This window comes from Dendropsophus ebraccatus, chromosome 9 (genome assembly GCF_027789765.1).
Source record: "Dendropsophus ebraccatus isolate aDenEbr1 chromosome 9, aDenEbr1.pat, whole genome shotgun sequence".
Classification (NCBI taxonomy): Eukaryota; Metazoa; Chordata; class Amphibia; order Anura; family Hylidae; genus Dendropsophus; species Dendropsophus ebraccatus.
Genome location: NC_091462.1, coordinates 67774918 through 67794043, shown reverse-complemented (window position 1 = coordinate 67794043; position 19126 = coordinate 67774918). Strand labels below are relative to the sequence as shown.

General features: G+C 45.1%; 1 protein-coding gene across 3 annotated transcripts in view; it reads left to right on the top strand.

The window, feature by feature from the left end:
• The window catches only part of STAT1 (signal transducer and activator of transcription 1), a 997040-nt gene that overhangs the window by 371992 nt on the left and 605922 nt on the right, over nucleotides 1–19126 (top strand). For all 3 annotated transcript variants that reach the window (XM_069983571.1, XM_069983569.1, XM_069983570.1), the window contains exon 13: nucleotides 16013–16106. In XM_069983571.1, the coding sequence (XP_069839672.1) occupies nucleotides 16013–16106 (94 nt within the window). The remainder of the gene's footprint in view (nucleotides 1–16012; nucleotides 16107–19126) is intronic.

Genomic DNA, 19126 nt, shown 5'->3' with positions numbered 1-19126 from the left:
TTTGATCATGACAACCAAAAATATCCCAATTACCCTGATCAATAGTTTACATACCCTGGTGATTTTGACCTTTTAACATGCACAGAAGTTGATACACATTGACACAAATTTGTGCTATAACTGCCAGAAAAATTCTGGATACAAAGAAAAACCTAGAAGAAAGCTAGTACTGCGCAAATGCCCAAGTATATCACAATACGCCAAACAGCATAGGGACAAGCCTCAAAACTTCTGGCACAAGGTAATTTGGAGTGATTCATTATCAGACTTTTTGGCCACAACCATAAACATTACATTTGGGGAGGTCTCAACAATGTCTATGATGAAAGGAACCCAGTTCATACTGTAAAGCACAGGGGTTGAATGCTGACCTCAGTGTTAATGAGCCAATCTGTGGAGATCTCAAGCACACAGTTCATTCAAGACACACCAGGAATTTACAGGAACTGGAGGCTTTTTGCCAACAAGAGAGGGCAGCTTTACCTTGTTACTTCCACAAAAACTGCCATTAATGTTAAAGGGGCAATTCACGGTATTAAGAACTGGGGTATGTAAACTTTTGATTAGGGTTATTTGGATGTTTGATGGCTGTCATTATGATTTAAAAAGAGAAAACTCAGTCGTTGTCAATAAATGGCTTCAATTAACCACTAACCATGAGTGGGGGAAAGATTTTTTTTTGTTATCCTGTTTTTCAGAGAATATGAATGATAAGAAAGCACAAAATTTGCCAGGATAGGTAAACTTTTGAGAGGCCAACTGTGTGATAATATATATATATATATATATATATATATATATATATATATATATATATATATATATATATATATATTATATATATATTGTGGACATGTGATGGGAAAAGTGCTCGAGGGGATGTACATCTCACCCAGGTTAATACATAGCGTGAGATGGTGAGTCCAGGAGGCATCTGTGCTCAGCAGTGTTATGCTGCTGAGCTATTATTTATTATTGCCGGGCCTGGACTTACATGGAATGGCAGGTAGGTTTTGGTAGTGGGACTTGCCATTCCCTCCCCCTCGATCCAGTATGGGTTTTGGGATCAGGTGAGCTCTGATCCCAATCAGCCTGAGAAGGCAAAAGGTGTGCTCAGTGTGCAGGGGAGGCTCTCAGCCAGGAGTAAACCGCCTGCCTGGTGTGTTTGTTGAGAGCTGGGAATACAGCCGCTGCTGGGGCCTGTTCACACCCCGAAATACTGCCGAGCGAAGTGCCAGAGAGGTGACCAGTGTGTTAGTAAGCGCCCAGACGGGCAAGACCTCTTTTGTTTGTTTTATTCTTAAAGCACGGTGCTGCTGTATTTTGTTTGATGGACTGTTTATGCTGCAAATAAACGCCTAGCTGTTATTTTACAAGTCCAAGTCTGCTGTAAACTGTGTCCAAACACACCATCCCCCGGGAAGATCCCTACAATTGGTGCTGCGAAGCGGGCAAGTCGGTTGCTAGGGGCAACGGTGTGCATCAACTTGGCTACAGCTGCTTATGTCCTGGGTGAAGGCTGCGGCTTCACTCCAAAAACAGTCAAGCAACATGGAGGAGATGATGAAGCAGTTAATGCAAGTGAGTCTGCAACAACAACAGGCTCAGGCAGCCGCTAAACAGGATCAGGCGGCCGCTAACCTTCGCCATGAACAGGCAATGGCTGCACATCAGCAAGCGATGGCTCAGCAACAACAGGCGATGGATCAACAACAGAGACTTATTGAGCACCTGATAGTGAAGCAAGAGGCGTCTGCAGGTGCTAATCCACAGCTGGTGGCAGTAGCCGCGCCAGAGACTTTGTCTGTGAGAAGAGCTGTGCAGCGAGCGCTGCAAAAGATGACTGCTGATGACGATGTTGAGGCCTACTTAACTGTCTTTGAGCGTGTGGCTGAGCGAGAGAAGTTACCCTCCACTGAGTGGGCAGAAGTGATTGCGCCCTATTTAACAGGCGAACCTCAAAAGGCCTATTATGACCTCAGTGAGCAAGAGGTCAAGGACTATGCTCGGCTAAGAGCAGAGATACTCGCCCGACTAGGAGATACTGCTGCTGTCCGTGCCCGGAGGGTACGCAACTGGAGCTACAGTCTGGACAAGTCAGCGAGGTCCCAGATGTACGACCTGATCCATTTGGCAAGAAAGTGGTTGGAGCCAGACACTTCTACTCCTGCGCAGATCCTAGAGAGGGTCGTCATGGATCGCTACCTACGAGCACTTCCTGCCGATCTGCAATGCTTGGTGGGACAAGGCGACCCTAAGAGTGCCGACGAACTTGTCAACCTTGTGGAGAGGTTCCAGGCGACTGAGGACTACCTCCGTGATGTTCCTGCAGCACCGTCACCTCACCGGAGTGCCAGACCTGTGCCTTCAGCTGGTAAAAGACTTCCATCTATTGGGGGAGTGTGGAGGGGTGCTGATAGAGGGAAGAGCGCTCAGGAGGCGTCTCAGGGGCAAAAGACTGGTGGTGGTCCCCGGTGGCTAAATGGCCCTAAAAAGGACTCCCTGCTAAGGAGACCAGGCCCTATCCAGTGCTGAAGATGCCATGAGACGGGACGTATGTCTACCCATTGCCCTCTTACCACTGAGCCCATGGAGTGTGACGCTAGCCGGCGTCAGTCGCTATTTGCGGAACCGTCTTTTGTTGCGGTCACTGGACTAGAGACTGAACCGCAAGTCTGCCACATTACTGTCAATGACTTCCCTGTTAAGGCGTTGCTGGACTCAGGAAGCCTTGTCACTCTGGTGCATGCCAGCCTGGTGACTGGGGACGTTGTGCCAGCAAGACATATGAGTGTGGTATGCATACATGGTGATACAAAGGTTTACCTTATAGTACTGGCTAATGTTGGGACTGAACTAGGCACTGTACAATATGAAGTGGGTGTGGTTAAAAACCTTATGCATAATGTGATATTGGGGCGTGATTTTCCATTGTTCTGGGCTCTATGGGGAAAACAACAATCCCCTGAAAGGAGTGAGGAGACCCCTAAGTCTATTGCATTACCCACGGTAACTGATAAAAATGTACAGGATGAAAATGATGCTTTTCCTTTGCAGGTCCTAGCTGGTGAGGAAGAGGCTCCTCCTACTGAGCAGAATGTTCCAGACTTAGAGGTGTCTAGGGATAATTTTGGTACTGCACAATTACAGGAGCCCACTCTCAAAAATGCGAGAGAGCAGGTCACTGTTATGAATGGGGTACCTCAGGAACCAGAAGCTGAGAAAAAATTTCCACATTTTTCTATGACTAATGATCTCTTCTATAGAGTCACTAAGATTAATGATGAGGTTGTGGAACAGCTTCTGGGGCCTAAGTCGTACCGGCGTCAGGTACTCGACATGGCCCATAATCATGTCCTTGGGGGCCACTTGGGGACAGATAAAATGCAGGAGAGAGTCCTCCAGAGGTTTTATTGGCCTGCGATTTATGCTGACATAAAAAAATACTGTGAGTCGTGCCCCACATGTCAGCTTAGCGCTCCAGTGTCGCATTTTCGCAGTCCTTTGGTCCCACTCCCCATCATAGAGGTACCTTTTGACCGGATCGCAATGGACTTGGTGGGTCCCATTGTAAAGTCGGCTAGGGGACACCAGTACATTCTAGTTCTGTTAGACTACGCGACCCGCTATCCTGAGGCTGTACCCCTAAGAAACACTGCCTCTAAAACAATTGCACGGGAATTGTTTTATATGTTTTCCAGGGTGGGGATCCCCAAGGAAATCTTGACTGACCAAGGTACCCCATTTGTGTCAAAGGTGATGAAAGAGCTATGCAAACTGTTTAAAATCTCACACCTACGTACCTCTGTATATCATCCCCAGACAGATGGGTTAGTGGAGAGGTTTAATAAAACCCTGAAACATATGTTAAAAAAAGTGGTGGAAAAGGATGGTCGTGATTGGGATCACTTACTACCTTACCTGATGTTTTCTATTAGGGAAGTACCCCAAGCGTCCACAGGGTTCTCTCCCTTCAAATTAGTCTATGGTCGTCACCCTAGGGGTTTGTTGGATATAGCGAAAGAGACAAGGGAAAGTGAGTCCACCCCATACAAGAGTGTTATAGAGCATGTAGCACAGATGCAGGACCGTATAGCCACTGTAATGCCCCTAGTAAGGGAACACCTCCAGAGGGCGCAAGAGGGCCAAAGCAGAATTTACAATCGTTCTGCAAGAATCAGGACATTTAGCCCAGGTGACCGGGTACTCATACTTGTTCCCACGGTAGAAAGCAAATTCTTAGCAAAGTGGCAGGGTCCCTATGAAATTGTAGAGAAGATCAGTGAGGTCAACTACAAGGTACACCAACCAGGTAGAAGGAAGCCTTTCCAAGTTTATCACATAAACTTGATCAAGCCCTGGAAAGACAGGGAATCCTTGGTGGCGACAAAGCCTGTTGGTCATCTGTCACCACCAATCCCTCCGGTCAGGATTGGTGACACCCTATCAGTGTCCCAGAAGCAGGAAGCTAAGGAGTTCCTGCAGAGAAATAAAGACAAGTTTTCTGACCTCCCAGGGCGTACGCATCTCATTAGTCATCATATTGAAACTGAGCCTAGAAGCAGAGTAAACCTGAAGCCCTATAGGATACCAGAAGCACGGAGGGAGGCGGTATCATCCGAGGTAAAACGTATGCTTGACCTAGGAGTCATTGAGGTGTCCCAGAGCGAGTGGTCCAGTAGGTTCTGTAATGATTTTAGAAAGTTAAATGAGATCTCCAAGTTCGATGCCTACCCCATGCCCAGGGTAGATGAGTTGATAGAAAGGATGGGTAATGCCAGGTACATAACTACCCTCGATCTCACTAAGGGCTACTGGCAGATCCCACTCACTCCTGAGGCTAGAGAGAAGACTGCATTCTCCACCCCTGATGGGCTCTTCCAATACATAGTGATGCCATTCGGGTTACATGGAGCCCCTGCCACTTTTCAGAGGTTGATGGACTTGATTCTGCGACCACATCGTGATTACTCCGCTGCCTACCTCGTTGATGTGGTCATTTTTAGCCCGGATTGGGAAAGTCACCTCTGTAAGGTCCAGGCGGTGTTAGATGCCATAAGCGATGCGGGGTTAACCATCAATGCAGAGAAGTGTGCACTAGCCTTAGAGGAGGCCAAATACTTGGGCTACATTATTGGAAGGGGATTAGTGAAACCACAACTAAATAAAATTGAGGCAATACAGAATTGGCCTCAACCCCTCACAAAGAAACAAATCAGAGCTTTCCTGGGTATTACGGGATATTACCGAAGGTTTGTGCCAAATTTTGCTTCAGTTGCAGCCCCACTAACTGACCTGACAAAGGGTGCAAAGTCCGCAATGGTGACATGGACTCCAGAGGCTGAGAAGGCTTTTCAAAGCCTTAAGTCTGCCTTGTGCCAACAACCTGTGCTAGTTACCCCTGACTTTAGGCGAGAGTTTCTAGTACAGACAGACGCCTCTAATACAGTTTTAGGTGCCGTCCTCTCACAGGTCGTGAATGGCGAGGAGCACCCGGTGATGTACTTGAGTAGGAAGCTATCCCCGGCCGAGAAAAACTACGCCATTGTAGAGCGAGAGTGTCTGGCAGTGAAATGGGCCCTAGAGTCCGTGAGGTATTACTTACTAGGCAGGAGATTCAAGTTAGTGACAGACCATGCCCCCCTAACATGGATGAAGCTAAACAAGGAGAAAAACGCGAGGGTGACTAGATGGTTTCTGTCCCTACAAAACTTTAATTTTACTGTGGAACATAGGCCAGGGAAATTACAGGCGAATGCTGACGCCCTATCAAGGGTACACTGTCTGTGGGGACAAAATGCTCAGCCCTCCGGTCTGAAAAAGAGGGGGGGGATATGTGGACATGTGACGGGAAAAGTGCTCGAGGGGATGTACATCTCACCCAGGTTAATACATAGTGTGAGATGGTGAGTCCAGGAGGCATCTGTGCTCAGCAGTGTTATGCTGCTGAGCTATTATTTATTATTGCCGGGCCTGGACTTACATGGAATGGCAGGTAGGTTTTGGTAGTGGGACTTGCCATTCCCTCCCCCTCGATCCAGTATGGGTTTTGGGATCAGGTGAGCTCTGATCCCAATCAGCCTGAGAAGGCAAAAGGTGTGCTCAGTGTGCAGGGGAGGCTCTCAGCCAGGAGTAAACAGCCTGCGTGGTCTGTTTGGTGAGAGCTGGGAAGACAGCCGCTGCTGGGGCCTGTTCACACCCCAAAATACTGCCGAGCGAAGTGCCAGAGAGGTGACCAGTGTGTTAGTAAGCACCCAGACGGGCAAGACCTCTTTTGTTTGTTTTATTCTTAAAGCACGGTGCTGCTGTATTTTGTTAGATGGACTGTTTATGCTGCAAATAAACGCCTAGCTGTTATTTTACAAGTCCAAGTCTGCTGTGAACTGTGTCCAAACACACCATCCCCCGGGAAGATCCCTACAATATATCTATATATATCTATATATATATATATATATATATATATATATATATATATAGATATATATATATATATCTATATCTCCCATCTATGCAGGTTTGATTACAATAAAATCTAGAAAATGTTGCAAAGAATGTCATTCCATACAGCCTCATAGGTGAAAAGATAAAACTGTTATAACAGTGAAAATAGAGCAATTTTATCATAATTACTGGCAAAAAAAATAATTATTGACTAAAAAAAATAAAATAATACATTAGAAAAGCTAAATATGGCTTATAGAATAATGATACCATTTTAGTTTTAAGTGCATTACGTAGAAAAGTGACCCCCCAAATGTTACAAAATAGCATTTTCCCCCAATTTAACTCCATCATACATTTATGGTAGATTGAAAGAGACCATTATCAACTACACTTGTTCCTGAAAAAAACAAGCCCTTACATGACCCTGTAGATCGGGGGGAAAGCTCTGTAGCTCTTAGATGCTGAGGAGGAATAAACAAATATAAAAATAAGCATTGCCATTTGGGCCATCTTGTGCTGGGTAATTAAGGGGCTAATAAACCACAATGCAGTATTTGAAGGCTGTGAGTTCAGGTTCTATTTTGGAAGTCTCATATGCCATTAAAGGTGTCATCCAGTTCTACAAAAACATGGCTTTTGCACCACTCTTGTCTCCAGATTGGGTGGGGTTTGGAACTTAATTCAATTGAAGTAAATGGCGCTTAAAGGGGTTATCCAGCGCTACAAAGACATAGCCACTTTTGCCCTGCTCTTGTCTCCAGATGGGTGGGGTTTGAAACTCAGTTCCATTCAAGTAAATGGAGCTTAAAGGAGAAGTCCGGCCAAAACTATTTTTTAATATGTTATTACTTACAGAAAGTTAGACAAATTTCTAATGTACATTAATTATGGGAAATGCACATATAGGGCTTTTTCCCTTAACCCTTAGGGGACACAGCCAGTTTTCATTTTTGCGTTTTTGTTTTTCCCTCCTCGTGTATATAAGGCCATAGCGTCTGCATTTTTCGACCTAGAGACCCAAATGAGCCCTTATTTTTTGCGCAACTAATTGTACTTTGCTATGGCAGATGTAATTTTTGCCTAAAATGTACCGGGAAACCAGAAAAAAATTATATGTGTGGTAAAATTGAAAAAAAAATGTTGTTTTTTTATTTGGGGGGGGGGGGTTGTTTTTACTCCGTTCGCCCTGGGGTAAAACTGACTCATTATATATGTTCCTTAAGTTGTTACGATTACAACGATATGTAACATGTATAACTTTTATTTGATTTGATGGCTTGTAAAAAATTAAAACCTTTTAAAGAAAATATATGTTCCTTAAAATCGCTCCATTCCCAGGCTTATAGCGCTTTTATCCTTTGGTCTATGGGTCTGTGTGAGGTGTCATTTTTTGCGCCATTATGTGATCTTTCTATCGGTACCTTGATTGCGCATATATGACTTTTTGATCGCTTTTTATTACAATTATTCTGAATTTTGCACTTTGGGATTTTTTTGCGCTGACGCCGTTTACCGTGTGAGATCAGGAATGTGATTAATTAATAGTTCAGACGATTACGCATGGGGCGATAGCAAACATGTTTGTTTATTAATTAATTTATTTATTTTTATTTATAAAATGGGGAAAGGGGGGTGATTCAGACTTTTATTAGGGGAGGGGATTTTGTGTTATTAAAAATACTTTTTTCTTTTACTTTACACATATACTAGAAGCCCCCCTGGGGGACTTCTAGTATATGCACTCTGATCTCTCATAGAGATCCATGCAGTATAGTTATACTGCATGACTCCATGAGATCGGTGTTATATTGCTTTTGGCTGCTGCAGCCAAAAGCAATAGAATGCCGAGCCGGGACCAGCGCCATTATGGCGCTGACCCCGGCCCGGGATGGATGCGGGGATCGCCCCCCCCGCAATCGCGCCGCAGGGGGGCGATCCCCCCACTAGACCACCAGGGATGAATAAAAGCAAGTATTTAGAAGCAGCTGTCAACTTTGACAGCTGCTTTTAAGTACTTAATTAGCGGGCACGGCGATCGGACCGTGCCCGCTAATAGCCGTGATCCCGGGCTACATGCGGCACCCGGGATCGCGGCAGTTCAGAGGGGGGTCGCCGCGTGACCCCCCTCTGAACTCCCATAGCTGCACGAGGACGTTCAGTAACGTCCTGGTGCAGCTATGGGTTAAAGGACAAGTGCCATGAAAAACTTTTCCCCAGTAATTGAAGCACATTACAAAGTTATATAACTCTATAATATGCTCCAATCACCTATCTGCCTCCCTTCCCTGTCTTTCCCCCCCCTCCACCCCCCACCAGGAAGTGTCCTAACTCACACAGACCTAATTACTGTCGTCACCGTCACCAGGCAGCTCCTTCTTGTGAGGATGAGTCATCAGCAGGAGGGCTGGTCTAGGTCCTATTACAGCAGCCCCCCCTCCCCAGTCCAAGTGATGGCTTGCAGTTGTTCAGCCAATGGGAGCTGAGCAAGCTGAGTCACCTGATAAGTCAGGGGACCCCCTGGGCTGCTGTAACAGGAGAAGGAGCTGAGAAAAGAGCTTGGTGAAGGTGACGGCAGTAATTAGGTCTGTGTGAGTTAGGACACTTCCAGGTGGGGGGTGGAGGGGGGGAAAGACACGGAAGGGAGGCAGATAGGTGATTGAAGCATATTACAGAGTTTTATAACTTTGTAATGTGCTTCAATTACTGGGAAAAAGTTTTTCATGGCACTTGTCCTTTAATTTAGTAGATCAGGGAGACTTTAGATTCTCTAAAAAAAGATGACGTCACGAACCTGGGGTGTAATTACAATGGATCGCCAGCAGGGGCGCACTATCTATAGAAGTCAATGAGTACCATTGACTTCTATATATAGTGCGCCCCTGCTGGACACTTAATTGTAATTACAATGGATGTGTATGTAAATGTAATACAGTATACAGTGTTTTGGATTGAATACATTTATGGAATACTTTGGGGAGCAAGTGTCCTTGCTCCCCAAAGTATTCCATAAATGTAATCAATCAGTACATAACAGTAACCCGCCGAACCGCCGCCGCTGCCAAACGCCTGCCGCTCTGGACTAGACTCAGCTACTACTCTCATGATGATGGGAGAGTAGTAGCTGGGTTATATCGCCGCTGCTGCTGATGGGCGCAGGGGGAGCCACTCATCCCTGTGCAGCTATCATCCCCCTCCGCTCCCCCCTCCGGCCAAACTTTACACTATGTGATGGCTGACTCACCGCCGGGTCTCCGATAACACATGCCAGCTCCCAGGGCTTCCATGTGTGATCGGAGAGCGGCGCCGGGCGGGGAGTCAGCCATCACATAGTGTAAAGTTTGTCCGGAGGAGGAGGGGGGAGCGGAGGGGGATGATAGCTGCACAGTGATGAGCGGCTCCCCCTGCGCCCATCAGCAGCAGCTGCAGTGGCGGCGGCGAAATAACCCAGCTACTACTCTTCCATCACCATGAGAGTAGTAGTTGAGTCTAGTCCACAGCGGCGGGCGTTCGGTAGCGGTGGCAGTTCGGCGGGCGGGCGGCGGTTTGGCAGGTTACTGTTATGTACTGATTGATTACATTTATGGAATACTTTGGGGAGCAAGGAAACTTGCTCCCCAAAGTATTCCATAAATGTATTTAATGAAAAACACTGTATACTGTATTACAATTACATACACATCCATTGTAATTACAATGGAGTGTCCAGCAGGGGCGCACTATATATAGAAGTCAATGGTACTCATTGACTTCTGTATATAGTGCGCCCCTGCTGGACACTTCATTGTAAATACACCCCCGGTTTGTGACTTCATATCTCTTTTTAGAGAATCTGAAGTCTCCCTGATCTACTAAATTAAGGGAAATAGCCCTATGTGCATTTCCCATAATTAATGTACATTAGAAATTTGTCTAACTTTCCATAAGTAATAACATATTAAAAAATAGTTTTGGCTGGAGTTGTCCTTTAACCTCTTAAGGGGTATTAGCCGTGCCCGCTAATACAGTAATCAGATGCAGCTGTCAAACATGACAGCTGGATCCGATTACCCGATGCAGCACTTCCCTGGTGTCTAGTGGAGGAGATCGCTCTTCCGGGACGTTTTCCCGGAGAAGCGATCTCTGTTACTGCTGCCGGCCGGGGACCGCTCCAAGATGGCGCCGTCCCCGACTCGGCACTCGTTTGTTTTAGGCACCCTCCCCTAATAAAAGTTTGAATCACCCCCCCCCCCCCCTTTTCCCAGGTTTTAAATAAAAGTAAATAAATAAATAAAAAAAACATGTTTGCTATCTCCGCGTGCGTAATCGTCCGAACTATTAATTAATCACATTCCTGATCTCGCACGGTAAACGGCATCAGCGCAAAAAAATCCCAAAGTGCAAAATTGCGCATTTTTGGTCACATCAAATCCAGAAAAAGTGTAATAAAATGCGATCAAAAAGTCGTATATGCGCAATCAAGGTACCAATAGAAAGAACACATCATGGCGCAAAAAATGACACCTGACACAGCCCCATAGAACAAAGGATAAAAGCATGGAAATAGAGCGATTTTAAGGAACGCATATTTGTTAACAATGGTTTGAATTTTTTACAGGACATCAGATACAAGAAAAGTTATACATGTTATATATCGTTTTAATCGTAACGACTTGAGGAACATGCATAACAAGTCAGCTTTACCCCAGGGCAAATGCGTAAAAACACAATCCCCCCAAATAAAAGAAATGCATTTTTATTTTTTTTTCAATTTCACCACACTTTGAATTTTTTTCTGGTTTCGCAGTGTACTTTATGCAAAAATTCAGCCTGTCTTTGCAAAGTACAATTAGTGATGCAAAAAAAAGGGCTCATGTGGGTTTCTGGATGGAAAAATGCAAGTGCTATGGCCTTTTAAACACAAGGAGGAAAAAATGAAAACGCAAAAACGAAAAGTTGCCCCGTCGTTAAAGGGTTAATTGCAAACCACACCTGACCTGGGGACAAGAGCAGGGCAAAAGTGGCCATGTTTTGTAGCACTGAATAACCCCTTTAAGTAAAGTCTAAATCACAGCACAGCACTACTCCCCTATTTGTGTCTGAAGTGTTGTAACTAATACTCCTAATTGGACATCTTGATTAGACATAGTATCTTCAGGTAGAAAATGTAGACAAACAATATGTTTAATAAAGAGACTATCAAGATTTTTTTTTTTCAACAGTATGAGACACATTTTTGCCATATCAGGCAACAACCACCCATATTACAGTCTTACCTCGAGATACAGGCAAATCAATAATGGACCTGGAACAACATCTCGATGGACTTCATGTAGTAATAGATAAGGGAGAAAGTTTGCCAACAGGATGGGTCCTTGGAGTCCCCACCTGAGCGTATATTTTAACACTTTTGACACATACGCAGCAAAGACCACCAATAATTATAAACCACTAATCTTTGCACTAGCCACTCCATATTGTCCAGATAACACTCAATCATGTAGCTCCTTTATCAGGTGTAAATGATTACTGGCTCAGAACAAAGATCTTGGCAACAGATTCTGGGTGCTGTATCCTGATGGACCTTAGGGTCTTTTTACACACACAGATATTTAACAGATGTTTGAAGCCAAAGCCAGGAACGGACTATAAACAGAGAACAGGTAATAAAGGAAAGACTGAAATTTCTCCTCTTTTCAAATCCATTTCTGGCTTAGGTTTAAAAAATCTTTCAGATATCTGTATGTTTAAAGGGACTACTAATTTCAGTGGCTAACTTTCCTTGGGGAGATTGGGCCCATTGGGCAGATTGACGCAACCCTCCCCCCCCCAAAGGGAATGGCTGGCACAAGAACTTTTAAAAACAGCAGGGTTTAACCTTTTGGCATATTGCAACAAAGTAAGATTTTTATGGTCTCTGAGAACCGTGACACAGTTTTGGACACTTTTGATGAATTGGTGCCATTCTTAAATTGTGCCATTCTTAAATCCTATATTTTTTTCTTAGCTTAAGAAAACTAGAGAAATAATCACCAGGAAGGAGATTTGTAAAAGTAGTAAACTCCTGCCAAAGTACAGCCCCTGCCCTAAACTTGGAGACATCTACTTAAACAATCAATTGTTTGGCTCTACTAGGCATTGATCCCACCTAGCCAGAATCTTACTCCACACTGATGAGGGGCAACACCCCGGAACAGCTGTCTGTGGATGGATACATGGCCTTGGGTTTCCTCTTGTCATTACATTGACTTATAGAAATATCTGGCTAGTCCTGTGTTTTGAGACTTTAAAATGAGACTCCACAGGCTCTTTTTGCATATCAATCTATTTAGAGAGAGGCACAAGGTAATTTACTTAAATTATTTTTTCTATACAAAATATAATGCTATAAAATTGGCAACCAGTTGTCTAACTTACTGGAAAGTAAGTAAGGCCCTTTTGTCTTGAGTAACAGCAAAACAAACCCAAAAAACAAAAGCATGAAGGGATGTCATTTGTCCTGCTGCTGTGCAAGGCAGGCATTAAAAGACCCCTCCGGGACCCCGTTCATCTCGGGATCCCGCCCATGTGCCCATCACCATCTTCTGTTCTTCAGCACTTCCTGGTACAGCTTGGTTAGCCCAATGAAGCTGAGCAAGCTGTGAATTATCTTTTGACGCTGTAGAGGGGGGCTGGAGTGTGTCAGATGGCTGACAGCTTGCTCAGCTCTGATTGGCTAAGCAAGCTGACAGCCATCTGACACACTCCAGCCCCCTCTACAGCATCAAAAGATGACTCATAGCTTGCTGTCAGTCATCTAGTGATGCTACAGACATCCTTAACACAAGATGGCAGCGGTCGAAGAATATTTTTTTTGCCGGAGTTGTCCTTTAACTGTATGTTTACTGGGATTTTTTATTTTTATATGTCATGACAGGTACACTTTAACTCATGATTCCCTAGACTGTTTATACAAAATATGACTTTATATGTAAATCTTAAGCCAACCTGAGGCCTTTTTACTGCTGGAAGTTTACACATCAATAAATTTCCACTTATAAACATACAATATTAGCTCATTACATTAGTATTTCGCCCTAAAACATTTTTGCATTGTTAAATAGCCCACCCACAGCACCATACTTTGCTCAAAGCAAGTAATTACCTGTTCTGAGCCGTGTTGGTGCAATTTTTCCCGACTCTGGATGCAAAAAATTTGCTAAATCTCATCTATTCTGACACACTCCTTCCTCCCAGCCCCCACTTTTGGAATTGGGAGCACTTGTCCACCTTCTCCTCAATTATAACCCTGCTGACTGAAAAGATTGAGGACAGGTATAACACACATGTGTCCCCTGTATATAGCAGACCAGTATCCCTCCATGTGCCCCTGTATATAGCAGACCAGTATCCCTCCCTGTGTCCCCCTGTATATAGCAGACCAGTATCCCTGCCCATGTCCCCCTGTATATAGCAGACCAGTATCCCTCCCTGTGTCCCCCTGTATATAGCAGACCAGTATCCCTCCCTGTGTCCCCCTGTATATAGCAGACCAGTATCCCTGCCCATGTCCCCCTGTATATAGCAGACCAGTATCCCTCCCTGTGTCCCCCTGTATATAGCAGACCAGTATCCCTCCCTGTGTCCCCCTGTATATAGCAGACCAGTATTCCTGCCTGTGTCCCCCTGTATATAGCAGACCAGTACTCCTTCCTGTGCCCCCTGTATATAGCAGACCAGTACTCCTACCTGTGCCCCCTGTATATAGCAGACCAGAATCCCTCCCTGTGCCCCCTGTATATAGCAGACCAGTATCCCTCCCTGTGTCCCCCTGTATATAGCAAACCTGTACTCCTTCCTGTGCCCCCTGTATACAGATCAGTATCCCTTCCTGTGCCCCCTGTATATAGCAGACCAGTACTCCTCCCTGTGCCCCCTGTATATAGCAGACCAGTATTCCTCCCTGTGCCCCCTGTATATAGCAGACCAGTATCCCTCCATGTGCCCCCTGTATATAGCAGACCAGTATCCCTCCCTGTGCCCCCTGTATATAGCAGACCAGTACTCCTCCCTGTATATAGCAGACCAGTACTCCTCCCTGTGCCCCCTGTATATAGCAGACCAGTACTCCTCCCTGTGCCCCCTGTATATAGCAGACCAGTACTCCTCCCTGTATATAGCAGACCAGTTCTCCTCCCTGTATATAGCAGACCAGTACTCCTCCATGTGCCCCCTGTATATAGCAGACCAATACTCCTCCCTGTGCCCCCTGTATATAGCAGACCAGTACTCCTCCCTGTATATAGCAGACCAGTACTCCTCCCTGTATATAGCAGACCAGTACTCCTCCCTGTATATAGCAGACCAGTATCCCTCCATGTGCCCCCTGTATATAGCAGACCAGTACTCCTCCCTGTGCCCCCTGTATACAGCACACCAGTACTCCTCCATGTGCACCCTGTATATAGCAGACCAGTACTCCTCCATGTGCCCCCTGTATATAGCAGACCAGTACTCCTCCCTGTATATAGCAGACCAGTACCAGATCACGACACCATACTCACTGATTCCTTCCTTTCCTGCTGCACAGTGTTGTGACCTGGCCTGGGGGAGGGGCCTCCACCCTGCAGGAGCCGCTTACAGTGATGAGGAGATGAGAGGAGGATTGCAGCAGTGCGTTCCTCTCAGTTTCCTCTCAGATGAAGCGCCGCCTGCACGGAGGAGGCCCCTGCCATATCTGGATGAGAGGACGCTGCTACTTGCTGTCATCTGACTAGGTAAGAGATCCAGTCAGATGACAGCAAGTGCCAGCAGTTATGTCGGTGGAGCTGGGGGCCCACAGGAGGAAGTGGCGAGGGGGACCCCCTAGCGTAGGGGCCCGGTCGCCATGGTCGCCTATAGCTACGCCACTGCCTCCAGCTGTTTGGTACACAGCTGACTGAGTTTGCACATCGACCGTCTTGCTCCCATGCTGCAAAGTTACCCATCCCGGCACACAACTGACAGTGCCTGCACAGCCGCTAGAGGTGTTGCTTGAGTAATTCCAGGAGGTATTGCATGAATAATGCCAGGAGTTGTTGCAGAATTATAATACCAGGGGTTTTTGAATGAGCAATGCCAGGAGGTGTTGCAGGAGTAATGCCAGGGAGTGATTGAATGCTTTAAATGCATATAATACTATATTTTATAATGATGTCACTTATTTCTATTGTCAGGGATTTGTCTGATCTGTCAGGGCCTCTCCATTTCAGTTGCAGCTTCAGTGTCACATACAGTAGTAATGATAAGCAGTGGGCAGGAAAGAAAGCTAAGGGGGCGAGTATGAGAACTGACCAATTGGAGAAGCACTGCATGATGAGAAATTTAGTTTTCTGGATGGCACCATCTTAGATATAGACCAGCTTTTTAAAAACCTGTAACAAAACCCCACCCATACAAAGTGAATATAAATGTCTGTGAACATCATGTGAATGTTTTGGCTATATTGCAGTGCAAATCACATTACTGTTTTTGACCAAGAAACATAGCACAATTTTACCGTTAGTTGTAAGAGGTAGCAGAGTTTACCTTAAATGTGAATAATTTATTTTTTATTTTTTTTTATTTTAAGGTTCCGGAAATTTAATATTTTAGGTACACACACAAAAGTAATGAACATGGAGGAATCAACAAATGGATGTTTAGCAGCAGAATTTAGGCATTTGGTAAGTTTTCCAGGTATTTTGCAAATATGGCTTGATTTTTTAAATATTTTCTTATTGTTAAAAGTGTATGCCTAACAGCAAGGAAGTATTTACTAGCAACATTACAAATATATCCAAACATGTCTGGCCATGTGATTTTCCCTCCAAATCTTCAAAGGAGAAAATGTATGTGTACAACCAATTAACCATTCAAGCTAAAGGTTAAAGGCTCATCCTAACGCCTATTACATGGCTTAATAATCATTTGGCCTGGACTGCACCCACCATCACTAGGTTGTTTGTGTGGCCTACATTTATTAGGGCCCATTCACACTAATTGAGTAATTCTCAAAGAATTTCAAGCTGAGCCCGTGCCGCAGACTTCGACTCATGTGCCCTCTGCTCTCTGCCAAAAGAATTGACATATCAATTCTTTCAAATATTGAAACACTCAAAATGTGCCTAATATCCCATACACCCACCCCTATTGTGCTGACCGAATACATAAAAAAAACCTCATACCAAAATTAAACTTCTGTGTCAAACTGTATAGACCATTTTCCCCAGAGATTATGATGTCTTGTAAAGGCCTTAATTGATTGTTTTTTGGCTAGTATTTCTTCGAACGTCTGTGTTCTATCCACTAAAACACACCATTTCTGTTCCCCCAGGGATAGCCACTTCCTAGCAATCAAAACCTTACTCAGGGAACAGAGTTTATTTAGTATTGATCCCTCTTTACCATCATTAACCCCTTAACAAATTCATAATTAGACTTGCAATATAAAAAAAAGCACCTCCACTATGTATTTTTTAACTTCTGCCCTGAACTCCTGAACCCGAGGGCACTCCCATAGTAAATGAAAGAAATCTGCCTGTTCGATTTGGCACTTTGGACAGTGTGAATTATGCCAACAACCCACCAATACCAGTTTTTGGGGAGAATAATAAATCCAATAAAGAATTTTAAGCTAGATTAATCTATAGGATATATTCACAGATATACATTTCGCATGGCTATCTCCAAGGAGGCATCAGAGTTAACTCCTATCCTCAATTCCCATTATTTTACTTAGTGTGACTGTCGATATAACTTTCAACATCTAAATTAACAATAAATGTGAAATAAAGCAAGTTTGCCATTTACATTCATTATTTTTTTGTGTTATCATGCTGTAAAACAAAGGTCCAGTCTCCTGAAGGCAGATTTTCTGACTTTTGCTGGTTGAAAAAAAACAGACTAAACACTGGAATTCCTACCAGTACAGAGTGTCATTGCTCAATGTGCCCATCAATTACATGACTGCCCTCTCTCTTTAAACGTTTAGATGGGCTGAGAAACACGGGACCTCCTGATTTCTGTCTTCCTTTTTTTGAGAAAGAGAGTTATAAAACAGGAAGTGCAGTGTTTTCCATGATAACTAAATAAAAGTAAAAAATGAATGAAATTGCAAAAATGCTTTATATCACATCTACTTTTGATTTAGATTTTGAAAGTTATAATGACAGTGACACTTTAAATAAGAGGGCTTAATCTCCTTAACCCCTTCACGTCAGCCATCTGTATATATACGTTCCTTTTGCACATGCCCCGTCCAGTAGGAATGTACATATACGTTCCGGCTTTGACGAGGCTTTGTGATGAGAACGGGATCGCTGCAGGGACAGCGATCCCGCTCTCATCTGTGTACAGCACCGGAGATAGTGAGGATCAGCTGCGATTCCGCAGCTGACCCCCATTAACCCCTTAGTGACCGCCAAAACGGCGGTCACTAATGGGCCGGTGCCGCCGCTGTATTTCATCTCCCCCCACCGTGAATCCACGGTGGGGGGAGATGAAATAAGTAAAAATCAGACCCCAGATCAGCCCCCTAGTGCCCCAGTCACTAACCCCCCCTCCCGCGGTGGCCATCGGATCCAAGATGGCCGCCGCGATCACTGTGAACAGACTAATGTCTGTTCACAGTGATCGAAAAAGAAAAATGAATGAAAGCCCCATGCTCTCCGCCACCGGAGGTAGCGGAGAGCATGGGGCAGTCATCGGGACCCCCCCTGTGGGGTCCCGGTACAAGCGATCAGCGGTATATACTATGTACCGCTGATCGCTTGTGCCATGTGCCGCCGGCACTTTTTATCCCCTGTCACCATGAATGATTGGTGACAGGGGATAAAAAGTGATGTCCCCCCACCCCCCAAGTCGCCCCCCACCCCACCTGTCACCCCCGTCCCCCAGTCACCCCCCCCTTCCCCATATACTCACCGGATCCACGGAGCTCCTTCCTCTTCCGTGTCCTGGCTGGTTATGAAGTGCGCATGCGCTCCACAACCAGCCAAGCTCTGAAAATTTAAAGTGACAGAGACCAATTTGGTCTCTGTCACTGAACTATGATTACTGTGATAGAAAATATCACAGTAATCATAGTAATACAGTGAAAATGAATGTATAAAGTACAAAAAGTGACAAACATACAAAAAAATAAAACACACACTTTTTATTATAGTAATAATTGCAGTTTACTCCCAAATTACCCCTAACCCCCCCCCAGATTACCCGTAACCACCGCAGGTTGCCCGTAACCACCGCACGTTGTCCGTAACCACCCCAGGTTGTCCGTAATCACGTCAGATTGCACGTAACCCCCCAGATTACCCGTAACCACCGCACGTTGCCCGTAACCACTGCACGTTGCCCGTAAACACTACACGTTGCCAGTGACCCCCTCCAGATTGTCCGTAATCACCCCAGATTGCCTGTAACCACCCCAAATTACATGTAACCACCCCAGATTAGCTATAAGCACTTTACTCTATCCGTAACAATTCTAGATTGTCTGTAACCCCTCCAGGTTGCCCCTAACCACCGCAGGTTGGGCATAACCACCCCTGATTGCCCGTAATCATGCCAGATTACATGTAACCCCCCAGATTGCACGCAACCACCGCAGGTTGCCTCTGACCACCGCACCTTGCCTCTGACCACCGCACCTTGCCTCTGACCACCGCACGTCGCCTCTGACCACCGCACGTCGCCTCTGACCACC